The 26,977-nt window shown below is 38.1% G+C and overlaps 2 protein-coding genes across 5 annotated transcripts in view; one reads left to right on the forward strand and one right to left on the reverse strand.

The window, feature by feature from the left end:
- The window catches only part of LOC143904226 (uncharacterized), a 470,020-nt gene that overhangs the window by 36,870 nt on the left and 406,173 nt on the right, over window positions 1–26,977 (forward strand). For both annotated transcript variants that reach the window (XM_077418674.1, XM_077418675.1), the window contains exon 3: window positions 17,043–17,148. The gene's annotated coding sequence lies outside the window, so the exon portion shown is untranslated. The remainder of the gene's footprint in view (window positions 1–17,042; window positions 17,149–26,977) is intronic.
- Window positions 1–26,977, reverse strand: part of Vn (membrane-bound neuregulin protein vein) — a 320,017-nt gene that overhangs the window by 10,806 nt on the left and 282,234 nt on the right. For 2 of the 3 annotated variants that reach the window (XR_013258870.1, XR_013258869.1), the window contains exon 5: window positions 25,133–25,191. Coding sequence is in view for 1 of the 3 variants with exons in the window: in XM_077418665.1 (XP_077274791.1) it covers window positions 25,065–25,191 (127 nt within the window). In the remaining 2 variants the exon portion in view is untranslated. Of the gene's footprint in view, window positions 1–20,439; window positions 25,192–26,977 lie in introns of those variants that run through there. The other variant, XM_077418665.1, reaches the window with a different exon arrangement.

The raw sequence follows: 26,977 nt of genomic DNA on the forward strand, positions 1-26,977 counted from the left end.
CAAGCATTTAAATTAACATTAGTATTAAAAGAAAATTAGAAATAATTTCCGCTCTTGTTAGATTTTCGAAGACAAGAAGTTTGTAGAATAAACTCTAACTTCGAGCATAAGCAATTGTCGACAGTTATCGGCAGCGTTCGCTTCGGTAAATAAAAGCAAAAATATTTACTTTGTTCGCACGCGATTGTTCAACGCGTCGACGACTTGGAATAATGACGCGCACGTTGTCAGAAACTTTTCTACTCGAGACGTATCAATAATACTAGTTTCTATTCAGAATGTTCGACGTTGTCGACGACTTTAAGAACTTCACTGAGCCTGTTGATTTCAAAAGACACACACGGGCGTGCGTGCGCAACGACGACTCCGTTCAAGTGTGTAGGATCGGAAAGATCGTCGAGTAGGTGAACATTTATTACCTTCGGAACGCTCTCCCCCTATGTAAATTACTGTCGATATGCGAGCGTTTCTTTTTGTTTTATATTCTCTTCCTCCTCGACTCCACCCCGCTGTTATCGGAAACCATTGAATTCATGATCGTTTCGCGGACGAGGGTAGAAGGGCAGTGGAAAGGACAAGCGCTCTCTCTCTCAAATGCATAAAAGAGGCGATCGCGCCGGGGCGCGATGTAAATTCATTACACGTGTATGTCGCGCGTTCGTCCGAGTGCGTTTGTTTGTAAAATCTAATCAAATATTGTCGAGCGCTCATTCGCGCCGTTTTTATAAAAGTTCCATCGCCAAAGCTGGTCGGGACGCGGCGATGTGGCCGCCTGTACATACGTTTCTCCTATCGTCAATATTCGTTTGTTCGCATATAATCGATTGTAAGAATTAACGGAACAATTTTTCGAAAATAGCGTTCCTTTTTTTACTCGTTACGATTTATTTTATTCCTTACCAAGGCAAGTCGCGAACAATGACATATCGCTCTCCAATCTGCTGTCGCGCAGGTATAACGTAATTACAATACAGCAACAATTTCGTAAATTGATTTGTGGACTACAATTTCCTTAAAGAGCATTATAAACAGATTAAAAGAATAAACACGTAAACTGTGGCTAATTTATCGATATAAATTTGAAATGTCTCCAATATCTTTTCATTATTTATTAATAGAATTATCATGCATTTATATACTTATTGCAATTTTTATTAAGCTCAGATTATAATTTTGCAAAGCTGCAATGTATCAGAAATTTCCGAAAGAGCGGAATTAGTTCTACGTGAATTACCTTCGATTATGACGTCATTCGTCTATCGGGGTCGTGTTGAGGCCGCTAGTTACGTTACGCAAATGCAACTATACTAGCAGTAGAGGGTTAATATGTTAGCATGTCGCATGTTTAGGAACGACAAACTACATGCACCTCGTGCTCAGGCCGAACGAGAGAAATTGCCGCAATTCCATGCGAAGGCGGAATCCTAAGCGCATAGTAGGCTCGGTAATTCTCCGCGCCGGGCCGGCGGAAGGTAACGCGGCCCGCGCCGTGGTGGTGCCCTATACACCAGATGCCGGCTGAAACGTATTGGGTACTGTACCCGGTAATACGTATCGGACTACATTTCACGGTTGATCGAAGCTCGGGACCGGCAGCGCTATAGACTATTTCCCAAAGGATTCCCAGAGCGATATAATGGGTTTGCCAAGGTATAACGTAGCTAGTTACCTAACTCTATCGTATTACCGGGACCGACCGAGCCACTCCGCTCCCCGCGCGGACGGAGCTCGACCGACCGTGGCTTCGGCCGGGTCCTCTCACGGGGTAAATTCGTCAACCTGATGGTGCTCTCGGATCCGCGTCTCGGACGGTGAGAAACGTAGGGATCGATGTTGCACGCGCGGTTCGATTTGAAAATTACGCTTCCTCGCCACGTACGCTACCCCGACGATCGTGCCTCTCCTCGTGGCGATTCCTCCCTTCGGCTTTTCCTTCGCGATACCATCCCCTTGAGTACACACCTTTTCGCTCCCATCAGGTGGAATTTTCTTACGTACCTACCTATCCACTCGGTCGTTTCTATCTCGCAGGATCTGTGAAAAGGCTCCTTCAAGTTGGGCGAAATTGGAAAATGGAGCTACGAATCTCGTTTAGATCGTTTCGAATGATTCAGCTAGCATGGATGCGCGCGCGCGTGTTCGCTACACACGATTTATCGACTTTCCTCGTTCCCTGTTCTCCTGGGAATTCAACAAGCCCGATTCGATCCTAGAGAATTGCATCGTACACGCGAAATAATAAAACAGGAATATATCTTTGCTGGGGAAGGAAGAGCGGTTATTAATTATCATGCCTGGCAGTCATATCTCCTTCCTTTTTTCTCTCTCCCCTTTTTTTAGACGCGCTCCTCTGGCATGTACCTTCGGCGTATGGAGACTACAGATGATACGGGAGGCATTGTGAGAGCACACGAGGTCGCATATCGAGAGTCTTTTGTTGGTGCTACATAAAGAGGGTAGAAAGGAGTGAGGAAGGCTATTGTCTCGGCAGTCGCGCCAGGAGAACGGAAGTACTTCCGCGCGTGCCCGTATTTCAGGCATTTTTTAATACCACGAGTGACTTGTACGCGCTGAGCGCTATTAACTTTTTCATTCCGAGTTATTTCTAGATATTTTCAAAAGATGCTAGAATACTTTTTGTACTTTTTTCTTCTGTACTTCCATGCAGTATTGCGCTAATACGGTTCGCGTAATTTGTCAGAAATGATATTAAGGTTTCTTAAAAATAGAATTGTTTTCCTGAGAGCATATATTAATTTTGTACGTCTCATTTATTCATTAGAGAAAGCTTAATAAAGTTCTACATCTGATTTCTTTATTTTGCATTCGTACGCGCTTGCAAATAATTTATTGAGGTCAGCAACGATTTCAATTCTACTTTTGTTTTAATTCAGTTTGTTTAGATCCAACAATGAATATAGCATTTGTTAGTTTTGTTTATCTCATTTATTTATTAGAGAAAATTTAATAAAGTTCTACATCTGATTTCTTTATTTTGCATTCGTACGCGCTTGCAAATAATTTATTGAGGTCAGCGACGATTTCAATTCTACTTTTGTTTTAATTCAGCTTGTTTAGATCCAACAATGAATATAGCATTTGTTAGTTTTGTTTATCTCATTTATTTATTAGAGAAAATTTAAAAAAGTTCTACATCTGATTTCTTTATTTTCAATTGTACGGACTCGTAAATAGTTTATTAAGGTCAGTGACGATTTCAATTCTACTGTTATTTTAGTACAGCTTGTTTCAAACGTGAACACGTTTTCATTTAAATATAACAGATTCAATCCGAGAAAAGGTATGACTTTATAATAATAATTTTCCGATAAATGCGACTATTACTAATTGTAAGCACACACAAATAGACTCGGCATATATCTATTTCCGACGATCGTCCGCGATCATCATTCCACTGACCCTTGAGATGTTCTAATGCCGAGATTGTTCCTCGACCAGCGGCGCTTTAAAAGCGATCATTACCGTGTTGTATGACGCAATATCCGTAAAGGAATTGTTAGCGATGCATCGCGCTCATGATCTGTCGCTTTATAGGTAGATATCCGGTCTACCGAATGTCCTGGCAGTCGTTATAGTTTATAATGCGTCGGGCGCCACCGTAATGCGAATTCATAGCTGGCGAAAGCAGCGTCGGGTGGGCAGCCGTTCGTGTAAACATCGTGTACATCACTACATCAGCCAGCCAAGCCAAGCCGAGCCAAGCAGCCAACGGGAAATTCTGCACCCGTGTGTCCGCACGTGGTACACACATACGTTCACCGTCTTCTCGTCGGTGGTCCTTCATCCTCCGAGCTCGGTCCATTTGCCCTCTAAGGACATACGCCCTTATTCCATCTCGGTTGCCCTTTAATGAAAGCCATAAAGCGTACCGCCCTCCGGATCGAAACTTGCGCGGCCCGCAACGCTGCTCGCGCCGAAGCGGTGCGAGAAGCCTCCGTCATGTATTAGGTTGGCGTAGGGTCGATTGGTAGGGCTTTCCGCGCGCGCAATGGAATGGCCGCATTGCGAATTGAAAAGGCGAGTCGATCCGGTGGCGATGCCGGCGGCCGTTGGCGCAGTGATTACCGAGTGGCGTGAACCGCGTTATCGGTATAACCGCTCACGTGTAATACTCGCGCGAAATAGGTGCGGCTTAATCCCGCAGAACACACATCGAGCTTCATGGAATCCACACATAGATCCCGATCAAATTTGCGCCACGGTCTAAAAATTTCCCTAACCGTTGTTCAAGTTGTTGAAAATACCAAATCGTAGCACATATGTATTATATTACCAAGTAAAAATTATATTAATTAATTTATAGATGATAATTTGTTCGGGATATCTCCTGGATTCTCTTGGCTGAATATTTGTTTCAGCGTTTTACTAGATCTCTGTTTCGTACTGTTTTGTAATTTTCTTCGTAATCTTTCTTGTAATTTCGTTATGCAGATGTTGAGTTATTTCGATCAATTGATCAATTACTTTCTTGCTTCGACTGTTCTGATTAACACGATTGTTAACAATATTTCTGTCTTACTGTTGAGAAACATGGATGTTCTTTGGCTAAATATGTCGGATATCTATACATTATACAGTAGCATCGTCCGGAGATGTTCATATCGGTTATGCAATCAATGAAACGATATCTATTTGCGCAATAATGTATATATATATCTGTCTCATTAGAATAATATCAATATCCTGGAGTAGAACGGATATCCAATTTCGCGAAATATCAAATTAAATCTAGATTTATCTGGCTAAAGTTACCAACAAATTATCATTATAGCAGTGGATAATGTTAAGGTGGTGGAATTTGTACGCGAGATTTAATCACGAGAACTCTAAAAGAAATCTTTGCGATTATATAATGAAAAACGCAATTGTCTATTACTTATGTATTTCTTATAGCTTATAAAAAATATTAGAGGCGACCAATTTCTTCGGAATTGCGCATCCAAGAATTTCTGCTTTTGTGCCTTAGTCTTAAAAAAATTATTTTTTTCCGATATACCCGCGCGCGTATTTCATGTGCTGGAACAGGAAATATATATTTCATTCCACCGCATGCATCACGTATGAAAGTCTATCTTGCACTAACGAGAAGGGCTTGGTGAAACAGCTGATATAGATTTAATAGCCTAAGCTTCATACAGGCTGCATTAGTATTGCGATTACTGCATAAGAGGAGAGAGATTTGCGGTTTATGTATAATGTGTAACTCCGGTGATTAGTATTCGTGAATGTATTAAATTGTTAGCGAATGTTTGCTATGTACATTATCGAGATCCAACGTCGCAGCTATGCTATTGTATAGTAGCAACGTGCCAACATTTATCACATTTCTCTAAAATTCTCAGTGCGTTCTATGAAAGATCACGTTTTTTTCATAAACTATCTTACATCATATATTCGTATATAATATAACTGCATTTTTTGCATTTTCTAATTTGAAATAGATATATGCATTAAGATTTTTTTTTTATTTTTTCTTTATCTTTTTAAATGATATCTTTATATATATATTTTTTAAGTATTTTCTTTTTAAGGAAGTAAATTGATTGGGCTATTTCACGCGTCGGCAATGATTTTAAATCTCAAAAAATACGAACGTTCGAAAGTCACGGATTTGTCGAAGCCTGGCGTCGCGAGATACGCTTCGTTTGGCGTTAAACTTTGTAAACGGCGGATATCGTTAATTCTGTCACGGTATTCACCGGTTGTGAACGATATTTCTCTCTTCATACATTTTAATTTGGTGACCTTCCATCATACATGCGCGCGCTTTAATTCATTCCTTTTGTTCCGTGACCGGATCTATCATCGTTTTCTCTCTCTCTTTCTCTCTGCCGCCGTTGTTCATATTCGGGCTGTGCGGCGGCAGTCGTGCATTGTTGCATGCGCCAACCCTTTGACGGTTTTGCTAAGTGGAATACACCAGGCGCGCAATTTGCCAGAATACACGCGTGCAACGTTGCACCGTGATGAATGCATCGTCAGATAAATATTTACCCGTATCAGAACGTTTTAGCGGAGTCCAGTACTTCGCAGTTGGGAATTAGTCTCGGTTCTTTAACACGGAGGCACGTTCTCAAGTAGTGCTGTAATACTCTTAGACGCATTATTTCAGTTCGCTAGTTTCCTTCTCATCTTCTGTACACTTTTTTTTATTTCTTTCTCTTTTATTCCTGCATTGTACCGGAATGTTACATTCTTTTAGTAATTTGAATGACAATTATTTAACTCGAAATTTGTCAATGCATAGAAACTCGAATAGCGAAGTGTAGTTACTTTGCAGTTGGAAATTAGTCCCGGTTCTTTAACACGGAAGCACGCTCTCAAGAAGTGCTGTAATACTCTCGCGGATGCATTATTTCAGTTTGCTAATTTCTTACGTATACCTTGTTCGACTTTCTGCTTTTCTGTCTCTCTACATTTTATGGAAACGTTACATTATTTTAATACATTGAATATGCCATGGGAATCATTTAATTCAACAATATCCTATCGATTCCTGAATTTTACATTTTGCATACATTTAATATATATTTACTAAATAATGTATTTTTGCTCAAAGTGCATAGTGAACGCGTGAAAATAAAGGCGGTATACAATATATGTACACGAATTGTCTATATCCATTACTTAACATATTTATGCACCGCGCGTGCACATGGAATTACATACGCGCGCAGAAGGCAGATTTCCCGCGCGCTCGTAAAAGCCGGCAAAACGCGCGCGAGCGTTCCTGCTCGGATAATCGTGACCCGGTGTTACAGCTCTGCCGCGGCGTATTTGCGAGTAACCTCGCCTCTCCCAGCCGGTGACATAATATAAAATGAACCAAGATTTACATCGCGCTCGGCCATTGTTTTCGCACGGGGTCGATTGTCCGGAGCTTCATATTTCGTATATCAGATATGCGGGAGTGCTCGAATTTGCTCTGTGTCGCCGGCTTCGTGCTATTTAATTTTCACGTGGCGCATTTATCCGTTGGACGCTCCGCGCAGCGTCGCTCGTAAAATATTTGCCGTTGCGCGTCGATTTCATGCGAGAGATCGTCTCTCGTGACGAGTGACGAGGTCGAATTGTATAGAGATATCTCCGAAATTTCTCTCGCACAGGACGCTAAGCGTTGTTCTAGAATCGTATGCTAACACGAAATTTACGGAAATACAAGACATAAATAGGAATTCCTATATATAATTTCAGATTTTAACAAATCTTGAATATCACGCCTGCTTCTATCAAAAGTCGAAAAGACAATTTCCAACTTATTCAATAAAATAAGTTCAATTTATAAAGTTCAAAGTTTATATGTTGGTTCACATGTTGATATTATGCTTGTAATAATTACTAATAGTATAGTTGTAACTTATTTATCAGTACCGCATTGAGATCTAATTGTAAGTGCGAATTCGTGTTTCTATTATTAGATAGTATAATTCCAGAACACCGTTGACTGCGGACTGGAGTAATTTCACAAATTGTGGAGAAACCAAAATTTATCGGGTTACATTAGCGACATTCTAATTACTAATATAATAGCACTTTATTTTCCAATATTCTCGGCTTAGATATAGGAATTCGTGACTCCCTTGTTAAATAATCTTACAAGTAACGACTATGTCGATTACATAATGGTTTCGCAAACTGGGGTACCGAGAGTAGTAGGGTTTGGCACGATATATCAGCATTTAACCGAAGCGTTATAAGAATTCACCGACGAGTCAGTATAAATAGTTCCAAAAATGTTTTCGAACAATTTTTTTCATGGAACATATTGGTGTGCCAGAAGATTGGAATTCCAGTCATCGGAGTTAGCTTCGTAGATAATGATAACATTGACCGGAATAATCGCGTGAACCGTGAGGCACTTGAGCGTCACTGCTTAATCGCGCTGTAACGCTCTCTTGCACCAGCAGGCGTTGATCCTCACCGCGCCACGCCGGCCGGACGGATGACAAAATGCAAAATGGACGAAGATTTGCATCCGAACTGGCATTGGTTTACGCGCTGCCGGGTGCGTCCGTCGGGGCGTGGGTGGATCTGGAGGGCGACGCGAGGAGAGACGGCGCGGCCGAGTCCTCTCGTTCGATTATGCGAACGTCCGTATCGTCACGGATGATGTGCGGCGCGGCATAATTTCACGGCTCGTACGTGATGCTCCAAGTTGTGAGCACAGAGGTCGATAGCTTTGTCGACACCGAATGGGATGACACGGCGCTGTGTCGTGCCAGCAGGCCTTCTCTCGAACTTTGCCCGTGATTTTGATACGGACGACGTATAGCAGCATTACTCGAATCACGTTAATCGTGTTAATCCTGTTAAAGAGTGTCGGATGCTAAAACTGTTGAAAAATTCGTTTAAGTTGTTTACTTGTTATTAAGTTGTTTGCAGATTATATATTTAAATCAATCAATTCCACAGGTGCTTAATAAAACTGTATTCGCATTGAATGTATTCTTAATCTTGGGTTTTATTAAAAGCGCAAAAGTTCGGAGATCACGTAAGTTATGGTTGCATTAGATGAAATAACGTTCGCGTAAACGTTTCTCTTTGAGGCAAACACCTTCAGTATTATTCTATCCACGATACAACGTGGGACATCTCCTGGGGTAACTTCCGGTAACTTCAAGCATTACGCGGTATCCGTCCGTTGTTTTATCGAAAGTTTGTCGCGTCAGCGATCCGTGAGGGAAGTTACAATCGGTTCGAAAGAGGGAAACATATCCCATTGCGCCTTTTCTTTCTGAAAGTCAAACAACAGTCTCTGAGTCATGGTGTGGCCGTGAGCGAAACTTTTCGGCGATAAATCGATATTCGTTCTTTGAAATGCGGCGGGCAGTATTCATCCGCGATGTTTCTCGTGTTTCCCTATTAGACGCTTCGGCCTCTTCTTCTCTTCGCGAGAAGTTTCCTCCCCTAGAAACCGACGGAATTTGCGAGCGCCGCGGCTCCCGGAGAGAAGGATGACTCTCGTTTGTTTTTCTTTCTCCTTACTCCAACTTCCCGCTGTTTGCTCCCTGTAGAGAGGACGGACGGTTCGTTTCCGGGGACTATTTACTTTTAATAATAGCACAAGAAATCGAATACCGATTTTGAATACCCAGCGTGCTTTTTCTTCATCGCCAAGATAAGATCGTCTATGCGCGAAATTGAATTTCCAATTCAATTCTCTCTAGGTACGCCGCGCGATATCCATCACGCGGCATATTTTTTATACGAGGCGTCATCCAGATTATTGGATATAATTTAAAAATTTTTTTCCTCTTTTTGGATATCTATCTTATTTTTTTCCGTATTATATTCGATACATAAATTTTGTCTTAAAATGTTGAAACATCAATAATTAAAGAAATTTTTTTTTACGTAATAATGCCGTAACGACTGACAAATTGGTTTGATGATCGGCGAGATAAACTTGTAACGTGCTCAGCGAGTTCATGTTTATCGCAAGAAACCCCATGTATTCACGATGAAGTTTTCAAACTGTATGCCGCGCATCGAGCGATGTTTTCGCTATTAATGTGACTCTCTATGGCACCACGTGCGACAGGATGGAATCTAAAAACTGTTCGCCCATTTCCCGGGCTTCGCGACGTCCAAAAAAGCATCGTGGACAAACACCTCTCGCATCTTCTCCTTTCGAGCGATCATTTCGCCATCAGCGGAATTTTCTTGAGAATAGATGGATGGAGTATCGTGCGCGGCTGAATTTTTCAATATCGCACGCGAGAGTTTCGAAGACAGGATTCCACCCTGGGATTTTCTGCTTGACGTTTTCAGTTTGAAAATCATATATCTATGATCTTTTTTATAATTGCGTGTATTACATTGAACAAATTGATTTTGTAGCAAGAGCCAGCAACATTATTTTTTGCTAAAATAGTAGAAATAAGTAAGATAATTGAGATTATCGGACAAATTGAGCAACATAATGATGTTGCAATGAGATAAAATATCGAATAATGTTAATTCCTTAGTAATTTACCAATCGTAAATTGAGTAATCGTAGATTAAATGAAGATTTATCGGGCTCTCTTTTACAAATTTACATAATTTTTATGTATTATATAATGCGAATATTTCCTTTTTTACTGAAAAATTGTTATGTTAAAAATTGTTACATGTAAATGTCCTACGACTCAAGCGCTTGATCTAGTGCTTGATCTAATTAGTTTTTGCATGACTCTTCGTACGTTTTTAATTATCTTTCGCATACATCGCGACATTGCCGTGAGAAATGTGTTCTATATGAACAATTATTTATATTTTTAAATTTTTAATGATGTATCTCTAAACCTTGCAGCGCGCAAACGGAATTGTAGACAGAAACTCGGGTCTGATGCAATCTCTCTATGGACGGCATCGTATGTTCTCGCGTGTGGCGTGTAACGCTTTCATTAGACGGATTATTATCTGCGCCGGATATATTGCGAAACACGTTGAATAGCCTTTGTCATGTAGTATTCGTTGTGGAGGCTTTCATCGATTTAAAACGTTCCGGTGAGCTCGTGGCAGTAGTCCGAGTTGAACGAATGATATGAAGGGTGGAAAATGTAATTGATTTGATCACAAATTACTTATAATTTGAATGAAAATTTCAGCGTGACCAAAGCGTTTTTGAATTTTCCATGCGATTACGCGCTGGTGACGCGAAATTTATGAAATGCTGGCATGAATAAACAACGATCCCCCCGTTAATATGAAGTCAGCAGTATTTTTTATCTTGTTTTTGTAAAGCTCGGAGAAATGTGTAAAACGCGGCGAAACGAAGCTCGCGTAATGTTTTAATCCGATCATCGTCCGCTTTAGCATAGCGATGCGATTATTAAATTTACGTCTACCACACGTGCACACCTCTTGCATCTGCACAAAGTTTCGAAGTTGAAAACGAAAAAAAAATAACGCGAATTTTTCTCAAATTGCAGGAGGGAATCATGTGGGATCGCTCTCGGGACTAATTGCGAAGTTTAAAAATTAGTGACATTCAGAATTCGTCAGCGCGCGCGCACAGAGCACATATACATATACACACGCACACATATTCTCTTCACAAATTTTACTGTCCTGGATCGCGGGATGTTGGAATATTATAATACGAGAGCCCCTTAATTTGAGCACTGCGAAATTTGGAGGTCTAAAAGTTTAGTGATTCTAAAATTAAACAAATTATAACGAGAAAGTGTTCCATTAGGGAGATGAAAAAGTTAAAGAGCAGATACCGTTCGGTTATAGTCTTTGTCATTCCCGTTATTTTCACTTTTCGTTCCTGGCGGACATTTGACGTGTCGATATGACCTATCAGGTCTTGCCACATCATCTTCGGCGACTTATTACTTAGACTTAATTTGATGGTGAATATGATGAACAAGGGATTGTACGGTAAAACGAGTAAAAGTGGTAGGCGAATGTACGATTAATGCGACGAGTTTAATGAGAGTGAGACACGTTATTGAGACACGTTAAGATTGCCTTGGTGTTCGGCACTAATTAAGGCGCTAATGAAGAACCTCAGAGCGAACGATCGGTCTCACGAAATCTAAGGCACGCACTTCCTTCTTTCACCCTCTTCCTGCGCGAGAGTATCACTCTTGTCTTCCACCCTTCGTCGCTCACTCTCGAGTGGACCCGAGAAAGATGGATGACCGTAGAATGAGAATCAAGCCTACACGCGATGAGAAACACGTACATGTATATATAGGGTGTTCTTGAAAGAGGAAAAACTTAGTTCTTGGAAAAACGATCGAACTTCGATCTTTTTTATGGAGTTTGTTTCCCTTTTTTTCTTAGTGGAGATTTAAGATCCTCAATTTTCGAATTAATCGAAGATAATGATCCTAATCGATTATAGATTTTGAAAGTCACAAAGCAAGTAAAGAAATTTGATTTTTTTATTAACTTAAAGCAAACTTAATTAATTAAATCATTAATATTATTTATTATAATAAAATATTAAAGTAATAATTTTATAAAATGATAATATTTGTCAAGGAAACATTAAATCCACATTTCGAGAATAGACTTTACGAGTTCGAATCTTTTTAGGACACCCTGTATATGAAGATACATTCGACGTCGCGTGCCGGCGCTTAGCTCGTTAAATAAATCATATACAATACACAAATAAAGAGCTTTGTTTTAAGACAACGGTATCTTCGAGGGAACGCCTTGGTATTCTTAACGCGAAGTTGATTACCTCTGCGATAAGGGTAGAAGGCGTCGGAAGAAATTTTGAAATAAGGATCTGCTTATGACCGTGCACGAGGAATCCGTTCTGTTAATGAAACTTGCGCGATCGAAGAAAATTTATTTCGGGACATTCCGTTAACTAAGTTGGCAACTGAGATTTAACCGATCTCTGAAAATAAATTGCTAAAACGAAGAGCACATAGGATTTATTATACATGAAATATCACTGTTTTTTTGTCTGTTCCATTTATGATGCGAATACATTGCTTAATTCTAATCGAAAGATATACTTGAGCATAATTTTCGTGTTTTTAATAATTCTCTATTGTTAATACCTAAATTATTATGACAGCTCCACCATTTACAATTTCCTCCAATTAAATTCTGTGCACTTCTCTCTTTCTTTCTCTTCTATCTGGACTTTCTTGCATATTTATTAAGCAATGCTTAACGCGATCATAGTGTAGAGTGTAATGAATTATAAATTACACACGCGCGCGCTGTAGGCGAAGGAGACGGAGCTTTCGGCGAAGTTTGCGTGAATTATTTATACATTGTTTACACATTATGATTTGCAAAGAGTTGAAATCCAAAGGCTGATGTACAAAGCATTCTTTCAATTTAACGCTTGAAATGTATATCAGAAATTAAAATATTTAGAAAAATTGCTTTTTTGATTATTATTATTATTATTATTTACTATTTTAACCCTCAATTAGCACACATGTGCTAATTCGCACCACTTTTTTTTGTTCAGCACTTTATATGTTTCAATTTTTCATATAAAAATCATTTCTTTTTCCTAAAATAAAATGCACTACTCGATTGCCAGGGAAATTTTACATAAATTTTTATTAAAAATGACTGAGATACGGCAGTTAAAAGTTGTCAAAATCTCAAATCGCACTAGTGTGGCATTTGAGGTGGCCCAACCGAGGTGTGCTAATTGAGGGTTAATATAATTTATTTGAATAAAATAATGAAATATGAAATAAATGTCTACTCTAAAAAAAAAGAAAAAATATATGATTTTTATTGAATCTATTTTACAAATGTTTAATATTTTTTTAAAAATGACTATCTTTTGCTATCTTCTTGTCTGCATATTTTTTTTTAGCAAGAAATAAAGTATTTTAAAGAATTTATAATATTTAACTTTTTGTATCAATATTTCAATTACGCTTAATTATTGCATTAACCTTTCTTTTATATAACTTGCATTCCTTTCCATTCTCGTTTATCCCGAAATTGAGTAAACGTGCAGCCATGCATTCACATTTTCACATCTGTTCGGCCTTTTTTTTTACGTCTCTTAATGGGCGATTCGCTGGCCACCGGATACTGTTAAATTTCGATTATCGACAAAGGGAACGATGGGAAGTGAAGCCAACACTGGGCTTCGTGTATGTATCGCATGGAAGCGACAGAGCCAACGAGGGCCAGCAATCAATTCTCTTTTGCCGAATTAGTCCGACAATAAAACTCCCCTGGTTTCTCTCCTCGCCGCCTTTTTCCCCTTCATGCCTTCTCTGCATCGTGTCGCTGCAGGTTACACGTAGCAAAGGTAACGAAGGGCGCGGGTTGAACGGGGTGAGACTCGAGCATTGAAAATTCTCTGTGATTCGGCGGAATTGATTAGTCCACCGTGCCGCACTTGCGTATTTATGCAGGCCGCCTAGTCGTTACCGCTCGTGATTTCAGTTTGCATACGAGCCGGACTAATGCACGTACAAACGCGGGCGTGAGCCCGCCAGATTATTCGCTCGTGACGATTAACAATACCGGGCGGCCGGGCTCACCCTACGGGACAAGCCCGAAGTAGTCCTCGTTGCCCGGCATTCATCGGTCCCCCGATTCTAGATTGATGGAATGTCATTGATGGAATGTCGTACGATGCGACCCGGATATCGATCGCGTGTGCGAAATGCGTAAAATGTCTCTGGAGCGAGTCAAATTGATGTCAGCTCTAATTTAAGCTGGAGCAGTATTACTTCGATGTTTAGTAATCCGTACCTCGAAATCGTTTAATTTATATATTCGCTTCTAGTCGCTATAAAATTCTCGATGTTCAACGATTTAGATTTCTGAATTCTGCATTTCTATAAAATTACATGAAAACTTTGCGATATCATATATATAAGAAAGCTTGCCAATTGCATGAATTATTAAATGTACCAAATTATATTGCTTATACGCGATAAATGAACAATTAAAAAAAAAAATTACGTGATAGAATCTAAAAATATATTTTTGAATATGTGAATTCAAATTTCTGCCTAAAAACGGTAGGAATTACTTTTAGGAAATGGTTCCCAATGTTCGCTGTGTACAGTTTTGTTTCAATGAGCATGCCACGCGTGCATTCTGAAACATAAAGCACAGAACTCCATATTTTAGAGACCTATTAAGCTTTTTTCAGGAAATGAATAATTGTTTTCGTTAACTGCTGGTACCAATATAATAAACGGTAATGTAACTGTGAATGGCGTACTTTAAATCGGACATTATTATTTTTGGTTATTTTGCCGATCCCATTGCGTGACGGTAATATTATTATTATTATTACGACTGTCATGTATATAAAAGGCAGAACATGTCTGTCGGATTATTCGCTAGCAGAAATCGACATCCCCAGGTGATCGAATTCCCATCGGTGTGCATTGTTTTCGTTCGCGACAGCGCGTCAGTTGATCGAAAATCAACCGTACGCCAACGATTTGCCGTCCGTCGATTTGCTAAATGTTTACGCGCACTTATTATCGCCGCGAGCGAATCATAAATATTACCGTTAAATCCAGCTGTTTGAAATCGGAATTTTCGCTGTTGGTAAACCGGATGAATACTTTTTATGTAGATAAATTGCTGTTATAATCGTTGCTATTACCGCTCGAATCGATGCGCGAGGCGACCGCGTTAAAGCGACCAGACGAGCAATTAACAATCCCGAATGTTGTAATCTCTCTGTGCGCCGCGTTTTATCACGAGTATCTCTCTGTTGACGTTTTAGTTCTATGTTAATTGGACACATAATCAAGTCGAATTGAGGATTTGCAAGAATATTATTTGTGAATAATAATGGCTCTATTAAATTGACAAAACTAAGTAATTCCCAGAATTCAATTAATAATTAGTGATTGTGAGAAAGCAAAACGTTTATAGTAATAAATATTATAAATATTATATAAAAAACAAAGATCTTTACCTTACGATTTATTTCTACAGATTAAGTTATGTAAACATGTAAATTTATTAGAATATGTAGGAAAAAATCAATTAAGTTTGTAACTAGTTATATTCATTAAATTCTTTTTCTCTTTCTTCTAATAATGTTCGTTGCCAAACTTTTGGATCATATCTTTAAAAAATGATTTTTGTTTCTTCCAAGTGATTAATAATACACGTAACTAGATTTTCGCGTCAAAGTCTCTCCCATTGTTGTTTGATAAACGACAGTCTCTTTGAAATTTCGAGCTTTCAAACAGAACTCTCGAGAACATTTCTTATGAATTTTGCGCAGTCAGCATGTAGAGCCCGTGAAATGGAGACTGCTGAATGGAAAAGCAGGGAAGGCGATATTCGCCTGGTATAGTTCCCAAGTTTCATACTCGCAAATTTTGGGTTTCCCAATTGTCTTCGAGTTTATAGGTAGTAGCGGAGGATGCTGGGCCGGCAAGAAGGCGTAGGCGAAATGTCTGAAATTCGATTTAAAGAAGAGGGCACCGCGCGGCAGTGTTATAAGAAGGATCTCTGTTTCCAATAAAAGTGAACTTAGTTTTCGCGGCATAGCCAGGTTTTCGCAATCTTCTACCAGTCGTTGCCGTCGTTGGCCGCTAGCCAACATCTTTGGCTGGTCTGCTCTAATTGGTTATTCGTGTTTTATTCTCTTTTACTTCACGTATTATTTCATTCCTTCACTGCGATTCTTTCCACGTGTATACGATATGAGAATAATTAATTAACATCACTAAGACACTGACATTAATTAAATTGAGGGAAAAACCGTCGACTCAAAGTTCCAAGTTAATTCTGATGTAATACATTATTAGAGTTATTTCGATCGCGCACAAGCAATGCATAATAACATGCTTTTAAATGGCAAAAGTAGAAAGAGTTGTTATATTAAAAGGTTTATATTACTAAAATTTCGATTTCGGCTGTTATCTGGGAAATTGCGCGACTTCACCTGAGGTCGAGGTTTTAATCTCGTAGATTCCCTTAGGAATTAATCTGTCAAAGATCGGGCCCATTCTCCGCACTGCACCTTCAACGTCCGTTGTCAATTAGTCGGACGTAACTGAAAGATACTCTCGTCCCGGCACGTTCACATATCAAGTTTCCGTCGTAGACGGAAGTTGAGCGTGAGGACCAATGGTCACGTGCATGTAATAGCGAAGGATAAATTTCGAATGAATTTGCAGAAATTATAAAGAGTAAGATAGAGATAAATTGGAATCATACGGATTTTAATAGTTTCCGGGAATATATAAATTAATCAAATATATGATGTGTAATTATTCTAGTTATGTATTCTTTTATATTCACCATAATCTAAAATCTTGGAAATTAAGTTAAATTTAAAATATAGAATTTTTTTATATCGTCGATTTAGTTGCATATGTAACTTACACACTTTCTTAAATTAAATTTAAATAATTTAATTTATCTTCGTGTCACAGATACATGTCAAAATTCGCATTCTAATACGTGCTTTGTGTAATGAAAACTTAAATATGTTCGAAACTATAAGAAAAAGATATTTTACAAATAAAACTTTACGTTATGCGTGTGCATTAAGTAAATGTCATAACATCTATTTTTTAAAGAAGTTCTTATCTTTGTTTTAGATATCTTGAGCAAAGTAAAGTGCAAATAACGACGAAATGACGGTGGTCCAATCAACATTGATGGAAAACAACCATTTGAGCCGGGGCTGATATAAGAGACACGTCGGTAAGTGATAAAATTTTATAACAGAGTAAAATTTTTTTAAGCGCGTATTTTATGCAATATATCTGGGAGAATATTTTAAAAGCATTAATATTTAATGCGGTTTTCTCCTGTGACAACTTTCGGTTTTTTGATGCATGATTGTCTTTATTAAACTTTTAGCTAATCGAATTTTGAATGTGTTTTTATCGCGCGGATATTATCGCGTAAAAATCGACTATCGACTAAGGCTAGGGTCAACGTGACGCTACAAATGCTTTGGAGCTTTTTTCTTCTTTTTCTTTCTTCATTGAAAGAAAAGAGAAGAGAAATGCTTCGGAGCATTTGTAGCGTCACGTTGACCGTAGCCTTTAACGCTTTGTTTTCTATATTTTAAATACGCAAATTCAATTGGATTTCGATTGCATGGCAATTTCAGAGAATGGCACTTATCACCGATTAAATATAATTATCTTCTTTTTTCTCCGCCATTATTTTGAACGTTATTCGCCGGCACAATTAATTACATTTCTCGTTATCGAGACAATTAATTATATTATTATTCGCTTTTATCGTGCTTTTCTGTGAGATCGATTACTGTTGATATTTTAAGTACTCATTGAAACGCATTTTAAGCCATTACCACTCTTAAATTGAAGGCTGCCGATTGAAATTCCCATGAATTTTTACATAGCCATTATCCCGACGCTCGGGATATTTTTTTCCTAATAAGCTCTTTGCGTTGTGCTCGTCACTACAGCATCTCTTTTTTACGGTCAAATTCCGCATTGATCGTATATATTTTTGGAATTCAAATTAGTTTAATAAAACTCATTGTTGCGAGAAAGAAATTTTCCGTGATCGCGCAGAAAACTACTTTTCTTGCCGCACCAGACAGCTTTAATATGGTGCACGTGTCGTCCATAGTATTCCGTTTTATTCCTTCCCGCGGCGGACGTTATTGTGTGTTTTTCATAAAAATCTGTAGCGCACAAAAGATACCACCGTCGAGGGTGTCCAAGGATACGTAATAAAAATACGTTAGTCGGACGTAGCAAGAGCGAAGAATAAGGAAGCAGACAGCTTCGTCCGCATAAAACTAACACGCACATGATCAAATTCCCGATGAATAGGGTTTTCTTCGAATATTGCTGAGATTTCTCTTGTCGTCGTCACTTTAACGTCATCGAGTCACTGTTCTTAAGTCTCTTATCAATGTTTTTGATTTAGTAAGATTAATGGCAGGGAAATTAGTGGTACGTTGCGATATTATGACTCTGATTTCTATTTTTATCACAGTATTATCTTTCCCATAAAATTGTTAACGTTTATGTTCAACTCAGTATTTTTTATATCAAGAAATATTTATTAGTTAATGAAGTAACATTTATATATATATATATATATATATATATATACTTTGACTATATTAAATTTAGGTTTAAATTTTTAATTTATCTTGGTTATCCTATGCATTATAGTTTGCCACCTGCAACCTCTGACAGCATTTTTACTATGTAATTTATCTGTTTGTTAAGCTAATTATATTAATTAATATATGAAATTTACGTAATATTTTTTTAATGTTTTTGGAGAACTTTTAATATCAAAACAGAATGAACCTCTTTACGTTTAATGCACATATGTAGTCAAATATTACTTTAAATATTTGAATATTTCCCAGAGTTCGTTAACTCTATTATATTCTTTTTAAATGTATGTTGTATTATTTCTCTCAAATATGGTGCATTTAGATCTTATTTTGTACGCTAAGTATTTTATTTTATTTTCACATTTCTATCCTGTATCTTTTTATTTATGCATACTGATTTATCGGCGATGGTCATTTCTCCTAATTTATTTGTCAAATCACGAATTTACGATCGTAGTTAAACACGATTGGTTCCACCACGGCTAAGGGTGTCCGATAACGTAACACGTCCGAGAAGTTTCCGTTTCGCGGCTGATAATCAAAACTATTCATATAACTAAATGCGCATAAGCAAAGTTTAGAGTAGGACGAGCCCGCATTTTCGATAGTTTCTACCGATAACACGATCCTTCTTAGGCCTCCCTCATCATTTTCCACTGAAGAAAGTTGCTTCCGGGCCACGAAGTTCGATTAAGAGAAGCGTTTACAAGGATCGCTGTAGGGGCAGTTCGAACTTTATGGACTATAGAGAGAGAGAAAGAGAGAGAGAGAGAGAGAGAGGAGAGAGAGAGAGAGAGAGAGAGAGAGAGAGAAAGAGAGAGAGAGAGAGAGAGAGTTTTTTACGACGGGACGTGAAATACATCGCTAGGATCGAGAGTGAATATTCGTGTATTCGTCCATAGCTACTTCCCATCTAGCTCTGTTTCTCGTTTTTTTCTCTATTTTTTCTTTTCTTCCGATCTGTTTTTTAATCATACGAAATAGTTAATTTAATTATTTGGTTAAATTGATACGTTGCACATTTGTTTTTATCAGGTTGCGCGCAATTAGCTAATTACAGGGTACTTTCGAAACTAAAGAAAATTAGAATTAAATTTTTCTGAAGAGAGATTATTTTTATTTATTTTTATTCATATTTGAATAAATTTTATTTTGCAGAATATTGATAAATAGTTATTAAATTTCAAAAATAACGTGTACAAAAATATTTGAATATAAATGATGAAGTAAATCTATTAACATTTGCGTTCTTTGTGTTTAAATTAGAGTGATTAATTATTTGTTTATTAATTCACATTTTTTATTGTAGTTTGATTGATTGCGTAGAATAATATCTACTAATTTTTATGTTTATTGCCTTCGCTTATCAGATTATATATATTTTCTTGAAAGATTTATCCAGTTATAATAGTTCTACTTTTATTTTTTTCCCTGTTTGTTTGAATGAGTTGCCGCTTTGCTTTATCACCAGTTAAACGGAATAATGTTATGCGTTTTTCCTTGTTTTTGTCCCACCATTTTCACCTTTATGGTATTCTTGAGATTTGGAATTTATCTCGTATTACACACATTTGAAATTTCGAAGAATTCGTACATACATAGAAGCTTATAAAACTTGATCTGATCAACCAAATTTTTATTATTATTATAAGATTATTTTGTTTATTTGAATTAAATTGTTATTAAATTTGCAGAAGTACGCTTGATTAAATTCATAGTTATCCTAATACTTTTCGAAAATAACGTGTATCAAAAATATTTGAATCATAAATGATTGAAAGTAAAACTTTACTTAACATTTGCGTTCTTTAGTTTTAAATTAGAGATGAATTAATTATTTTTGGTTTATTAATTCAACATTTTTTATTTGTAGGTTTTGTATCTAGATTGCGTTAGAATAATTATCTACTAATTTTTTATGTTTTATTTTCCTTCTGCCTTCATCGAGATTATATATAATTCTTCTTGAAAGATTTTTATCCAGTTATAATATAGTTCTACTTTTTATATTTTTTCCGTCTTGTTTGAATTGAGTTGCCGCTTTGCTTTATCACCAGCTAAACGTGAATAAATGTACATGCCGTTTTTCCCTTCGTGTTTCTGTCCCCATCCATTTTCACCCTCTTATGGTTATTCTTTGACGATTTGGAAATTTATGTCGTCCCCTTGCGTTATTTACGCATAGCTCCCCAGTTTTTCCGCAAGAAGATACTCGGAATGCTATTTCCTCGAAAGGAGGAGTGACTTGTCCCAAAACGACTCGTCGGGATGCAATAAGATGCTGAAAGAATCAACGAGTCATGCCTCAAGTATGAATATTTTTCTCTGGCATTTCCTTGGAGTTCTGTTTTGTCCCAAAACATTTTTCACGTCAGAAATCTTATTTCCTGCGATTGTGATCAATGTGACGTAAATACTTCGCGGCAAAAACCAACGTATTATTCGTAAAATACGTTTCCGCTTTTATTTAAAACTAAATATTTGGGCTTCTACTTTCTGCTTAAGTGTTTAACTTATTTTATTTGTATTAGCTCTATATGAATACACTGCCGGGCAAAAGTTTGGTATTAATTGAAAATGTCTAGTAGTATATGAAATAAAATCAAATATATGCATTATAATTCAACATATTTTATTCATTGTTTTATAATAAAATAAAAACTAATATAAAATGTTTGAAAGTTCTACAAAAAATATTTTTTACAAGATGAAAAAAGTACTTATTGACACTAAAGAGTATTAGACACTTTTTTCGTAGCCACCTTTACATTTAACCAGATAATCTAGCTACAAGTTTATTTATTTTTTCTGATAGAAGACACAACATAACCACGGCCGTGCTAAATATAATACATATTTTCTTTCAAATTAAGAAATAATATTGAATATACGGCATGAATCGGACTTTGAATAGTGTTTCATTGGAACATTTTTTAATTGTATATGTAATATTTCTCTCAAACCTTTGGCTGGCAGTGTATATTGTTTTATATTTGTGATACGCATTTTATAACTAGAATTTTAAGATGTAAAAGAAAAAATTTGTCTAATTTACGATGCGATGTAAATGTGCTTATAACGTCGTGAACCGAGCTAGTTAGAGAAATCCGACGACATTCGAGTGATTCGAGTCGCTTTCTGCGTCAACGATTGATGAGTCGATCAAAGGAAACTAAAATTAAATATTACGTAAACTAATGTTTAAATAATGATGAGTGCAAATTAGAACATAGCAAAATAAAAAGTACACCTACCTGTTTGAAGGCAACAAAAGAACCGACAAAAATTTTCGCCACTATATAATGAAGAGCATAATGAAGACATTTTATTTAAATGAGAACTTTGAAAGAGATAAATGGCAAACAGATCATATTGAAACTGGATCATCGTATAATTTTAGATATCTCTACAATTTTTGCTCTTCATTTGCAAATACTACTCTACTAACTGCCGTTATATTTTTTATTAGAAATATAGAAATATAATAGGATAAAATGTGACATATAAATATAGCGAAAAATATGAAATTTGAGATGTACGAGATGAAAGAGAAAAGCAGGATACATAATTAAAAATTATATCTTTTGACTTCGAAAGCGGTACACGTGATGTGTAAATTCGTCTTCCTTAAAATTCGATTTTCGAGATTATGCTTCATTCTGTTCCCTTTTTGTATTTGGAGAATTAGAGGCGAAAGATTTTGAGCGCTCTTTTGGCGTATCCAGTTGTCGTCAGATGAGAAACGGCGCAAACGAAAGAGTGCAGAAAGGTCAACAGAAGATTAAGAACAAAAGCGATTGCCGAGGTGGTGATGACATTTAATCGTAAATCAATAAAATTAATGAATTAAATAAATAAATTAAAAATGTTTATACACATATTTATATATATATAATATATATAATATAATATATATATAAAACACATAAATAAGGTCCCGCGCGCGCGAGACTGCTAGAGTACAGCGCGCATTTCTCGCTCCCCACCGTATTCACTCGCGCATGGGAGTCTTCGCCGAGGTTTCTGACGGATGAGATTGTTATCGGTCTCTTGACAACGTTTTTTTTTTTTCGAAGAATCGCTCGACACAATCTCCGCCTCATCGACACGATTATATTATTACCGTTCCATTTCACAAGAACCCTCGTGAGCTTTTAATTAGAACGGAAATAAATGGATATACCCCGTCAATGCTCCTCCACACATCCGTGCATTTTAAGGACGGAGAACATTTTCGAGGTCAGATCTTATTATACCTCTCAAAAACCTCTCGACCGACTGTCCCGCATCTCTATCCTCGTCGAGATGAGATTTCATCATCGCTCTCGTGAGTTCCTCACTATCCGTTTTTACCTCTCTCTCTTTCTCTTCGTTTTATCTACCTTATGTCTCTGCTTTTAGCTAGCCTAATGCGTTACACTATCGTATTTTACATTAAATCGTTTTTGCCCTGTGGTGTCTCTCCCACGACTCCGCTCGCTGACTGGCCAATTTCCTTCTCCTCCTTTCACACCATTTTTCTACACGTATCTATGCAGTGACGAATTCCTAATTTGCAATTCAACAAACTTCGAAAATGCTGCTACAAAGACGTCGCTGCTGGGAAGTGGTCGGTTCTCTCAGTGAAAAATTTACTTTTTCAATTGAAACATCACTATGACATTATACTATGGCTCATTTATTTGATCATCAATTATCACATCTTTACGATCATTGAGAATACTTTTAACGATTTAACATGTTAGAAATTTAGTTCTTTAGATTACCAAAAATGTCATTAACGAGTATTAGTATTATTATTCTAATGTGTTATGCTAATAATTTCGCATCAAGAATGTTTTTGCAAGACATTTTTTGATATTTTTTCAATCAACGATCATTTTATGTACCAAGCATTTTACCTGTGCTTGTTCGTATCTTCAAAATGTAAAGACGGAGAACTCATGGATTAGGATTCTCTCTCAACGCTCAATGCATTATTCCAACACTTTGCCGGCCTCCCAACAGCGACGAACATGCAACGGCCTAGTTTCCTAGCCCACCCGCGATTTCAGTAAAACCGAGCCGTGGAATAATAAAGTTGTTAAAAAAGGTCGAAGAGAAAAATAATCGGCTTGGCAAAATGCAAGTTTGATCCGTAGAAACTACTTTTGGAGGCGGCTCTCTCTTTTTCTCAAAAATAATTAATTAACTTTTCAACATTCCTCTCGTTCTCTTGTACTTTTTATACTTTAAGCTAGTTAATTAATTCTTAAGAAGAGAGCCTTCGCGGTTCGAAATGTGTACTAAGACCATCAGCTACGAAACCAAAAACTACACCTTTCCCTTGACCTTTTCTCACGCTTACATTGTCTCACGGTCTTATCGAGTATCAGGGTTCGATACTCCTAGACCACTTTGGCCACACATACGTCGATCGTGGCTTGATTGTGGCTTTAAGTGAAAAGAATTCGCCGATAGGAGGAGTGAGGGCCCTTCACGTCGTTCTGATCGCCTAAAGGCGACAATCCGTCGTCGTGGTCGCGTCCGTCCTTGATCGAGACCCTGGGCTCTTTGGTATTGTTCTCCCGTTCGCGCGGAGACTACGGAGAAGTGCGCGACACAAACCGCCTCTCTCGCGCACTTTCATTTGTCGTCGTTCTGGACGGTGTTGTTTTTTCCTCTAGGTCAAGCACCGTCAGTTCGAATTCGCGAATAGTCGCTCGAGAGCTTTCCTTCAATGATACCGCGCCGAAAAGAGCACTCGGGAGAGTCGAGAGATCGACGCGTCTCCTCCCTTTTTTCCTTCCCTCTTTCACACGCCGGCACACGCTCATTTGCACATTCATGATCTCTCGCACCGTCGCCCATTCTTTCTGTCATTTCCATTCTCTCTTTCTCTCGCCGAAGAACTTTCCGCGGAAGCGCGAGTATGTCGCGTAGTAACATTTTCTAGAAAAAAGTACTGGTAATAACGCTCGAAGAAGAGAAACAAGAAAAGAAAGAAGTGGGAGAGAGAGAGAGTAAAAAGGAGAAGTAAAAAAAAACAAAAAGATGTAGAAAGAAAATAGAAGAAATATTCACACAAGAGAAGAACGAATAAAGATATATTAGGGTAAAAAAGGTGAGAAGTGATAGAAGAAATAGAGAGAGAAAGAAGGATAATAAGGAAAGGATGTATAAGTAGCATTAGCTGTAGAAATTGAAAAAGGTACGAATGCCCGGTCCAAACTGTATTTTGGAACCTGTCCTTATGTAAAGTACGGAGGACCCGTCCTAATGCCCGAGATCGACGGATTCGAAATTCGTCATTTCTAATTCTTTGTCTCGACTTCTCTCCCTCGTCCAATCGTCTCGCCGTCCGTGTCCCTGATTCGCCTACTTTTCTCCGTTCATACGATTTTCCCTTCCCTCTTTGGTCGCGCGTTGGCCCTCTCACGACTCTGTCTCGTGGGTTCCTACACCGCAGTACACCGCGAGGGTAGAAAAAGGTCTACTCATGGTTAAAAAGGGCCCCGCGCGATTATCGCTAGCAGTAGTACGAGGTAGAGAGTCCCAGCTTGCAGGAAAAGGGTGCCCTACGCCGGTTATACACACTTCCGGTGCTGCTGACGTCCTTCGTCTCGCACCGCAGACCCGTGAAGCCCTCCGCGCATCTGCAACAGAAAATTCGAACAAATCCGTGAACGATCAGCATTTCTTCAATATGATTACCTTTTGCAAAATTGTGCAGTAAAGTGTAGACGATATAGTAAATAGAAGCAATACTTTGGCCACATGATGTGAAAAATGTTATAATTAAGCTTTTCTCAAAAAGCACGAACGTGTGGTACGGCTTGATTTTTAATTAATCTTTATCAAACTAAATTAAACTCATCATTTAGTCATCTTTTAATAATTTTCTTAATTTTAACGTTCTCTTTTTCCTTCCCCATTATTCTTTCATGAAATGAATTTTTAAAAATACCTCCACACTAAAATAGAGAGAAATCTAATTATCTAAAAATATAAATGAAAAAAATCTATATATCTTTCAATATAGAATTATGCGAATTACATCTTCATTTAACGTTAGGACTGACGTGTTTAATCTCTATAATCATTTATTTTTAATCACTTTAATCATTTATATCACCTTAATCTCTAATGACACCATCCTAACCAGACCGTCTCGTCGGCAAAATTTATCGTCCGTCTCGGGGTTTTTCTTGGGAGCGTATGTGAAACGTGAGTTTCTTAATTTAACTAAATGTATGCGTCGTATCAGAATTCGCGCGACGACGTCTTTCGCGCGCGGCGGTCTGCAAAAGTGCGGGGGAGACGCGGACGGAGACGACGGAATAGCGGGGATTTCGAGGAGAGACAGGCCGATGCGTCGTTTCTTTGGAAAAATAATGTTATGCCGTCGTCGTGGCTATTTAAAGACCGCGGTTAACTAACCACGACGAGACGTTCGAAGCCACTGTGAGATTAAGAGTCCGGGCGTTCTCTCTCTCTCTCTCTCTCTCTCGCTCGGTGTCCGGATAAATAAATTATAATAGCACGACTTTTCCTCTACCAATCTCCTTCTTCAATTTTTCCTTTAATTCGCAAGCCGTTCGCTCGTTTTTAAATTGCAAATGTCGCCTGTCGCTGTCTTCGTCGTATTTTCGCTGTTGTCGCGCTGTTGATTTCTGCACGCACAAGGAAATTAAATAAAAGTGCATTTCATAAAAGAATACGTACCACGCTCGTCTCCTATTAATTTTTTCGAGTCTGCGAGACGTGCGTTAGATTATAAGAGTTAATCTAATTTTTGAAGTCGCGCTCGCGAGTAGATGCATAAATATATCCGGTAATAATCGCGGTTCTTTTTGGCGGAACGCGTACGTCCGGACGTGCATCGGGCATCCTTAATCCGGCACTGCGACCGCAGTGGAAGTCCGACGTCCGGAGAGAAGTCTACCTCTGCCGTAGTGTCTGGGTGCTCGGCGGCGTGCGATAAAGCGTATTTTTGTCACGACAAATTTGGAGCGTCTGAGACTTGGCACGTCGTTTTTATTTCGCGAAATCGCACGCATAGGTAAAACGAGAGCGGGGAAGGGAGAAGCGGAAAGGAGAACAACGGAGGGAAGAATGAAGGGAGACAGATAAAGAAAGAGATAGTTCCAGAAGTGTCACCTATGAGAAGAGGGGAGATGCTGCGGGAGAGAATTACGTTCTTCGACCATGTCTTTTTGAACGTTCGAGTTTGCCCGAGTATTTGTCGTGCACATATAAGCGTCATGTTTAGACCGTATTAAAAAAAAAGGAAAGAGAGAGAAGAGAGATAGTGACAGGAGGCACATGCTAAAAGGTTAACGCGATAAGTATACGTAAGGTCGAGTGCGAAGATCGCGATGACAATGGCTCACTTTGAACAAAATGGACAATTTATTAATGCACAATTATTGGGAGCTTGAT

Source organism: Temnothorax americanus, unplaced genomic scaffold, assembly GCF_048541705.1.
Source record: "Temnothorax americanus isolate GAGA-0224 unplaced genomic scaffold, ASM4854170v1 Scaffold5, whole genome shotgun sequence".
In the NCBI taxonomy this organism is placed as follows: Eukaryota; Metazoa; Arthropoda; class Insecta; order Hymenoptera; family Formicidae; genus Temnothorax; species Temnothorax americanus.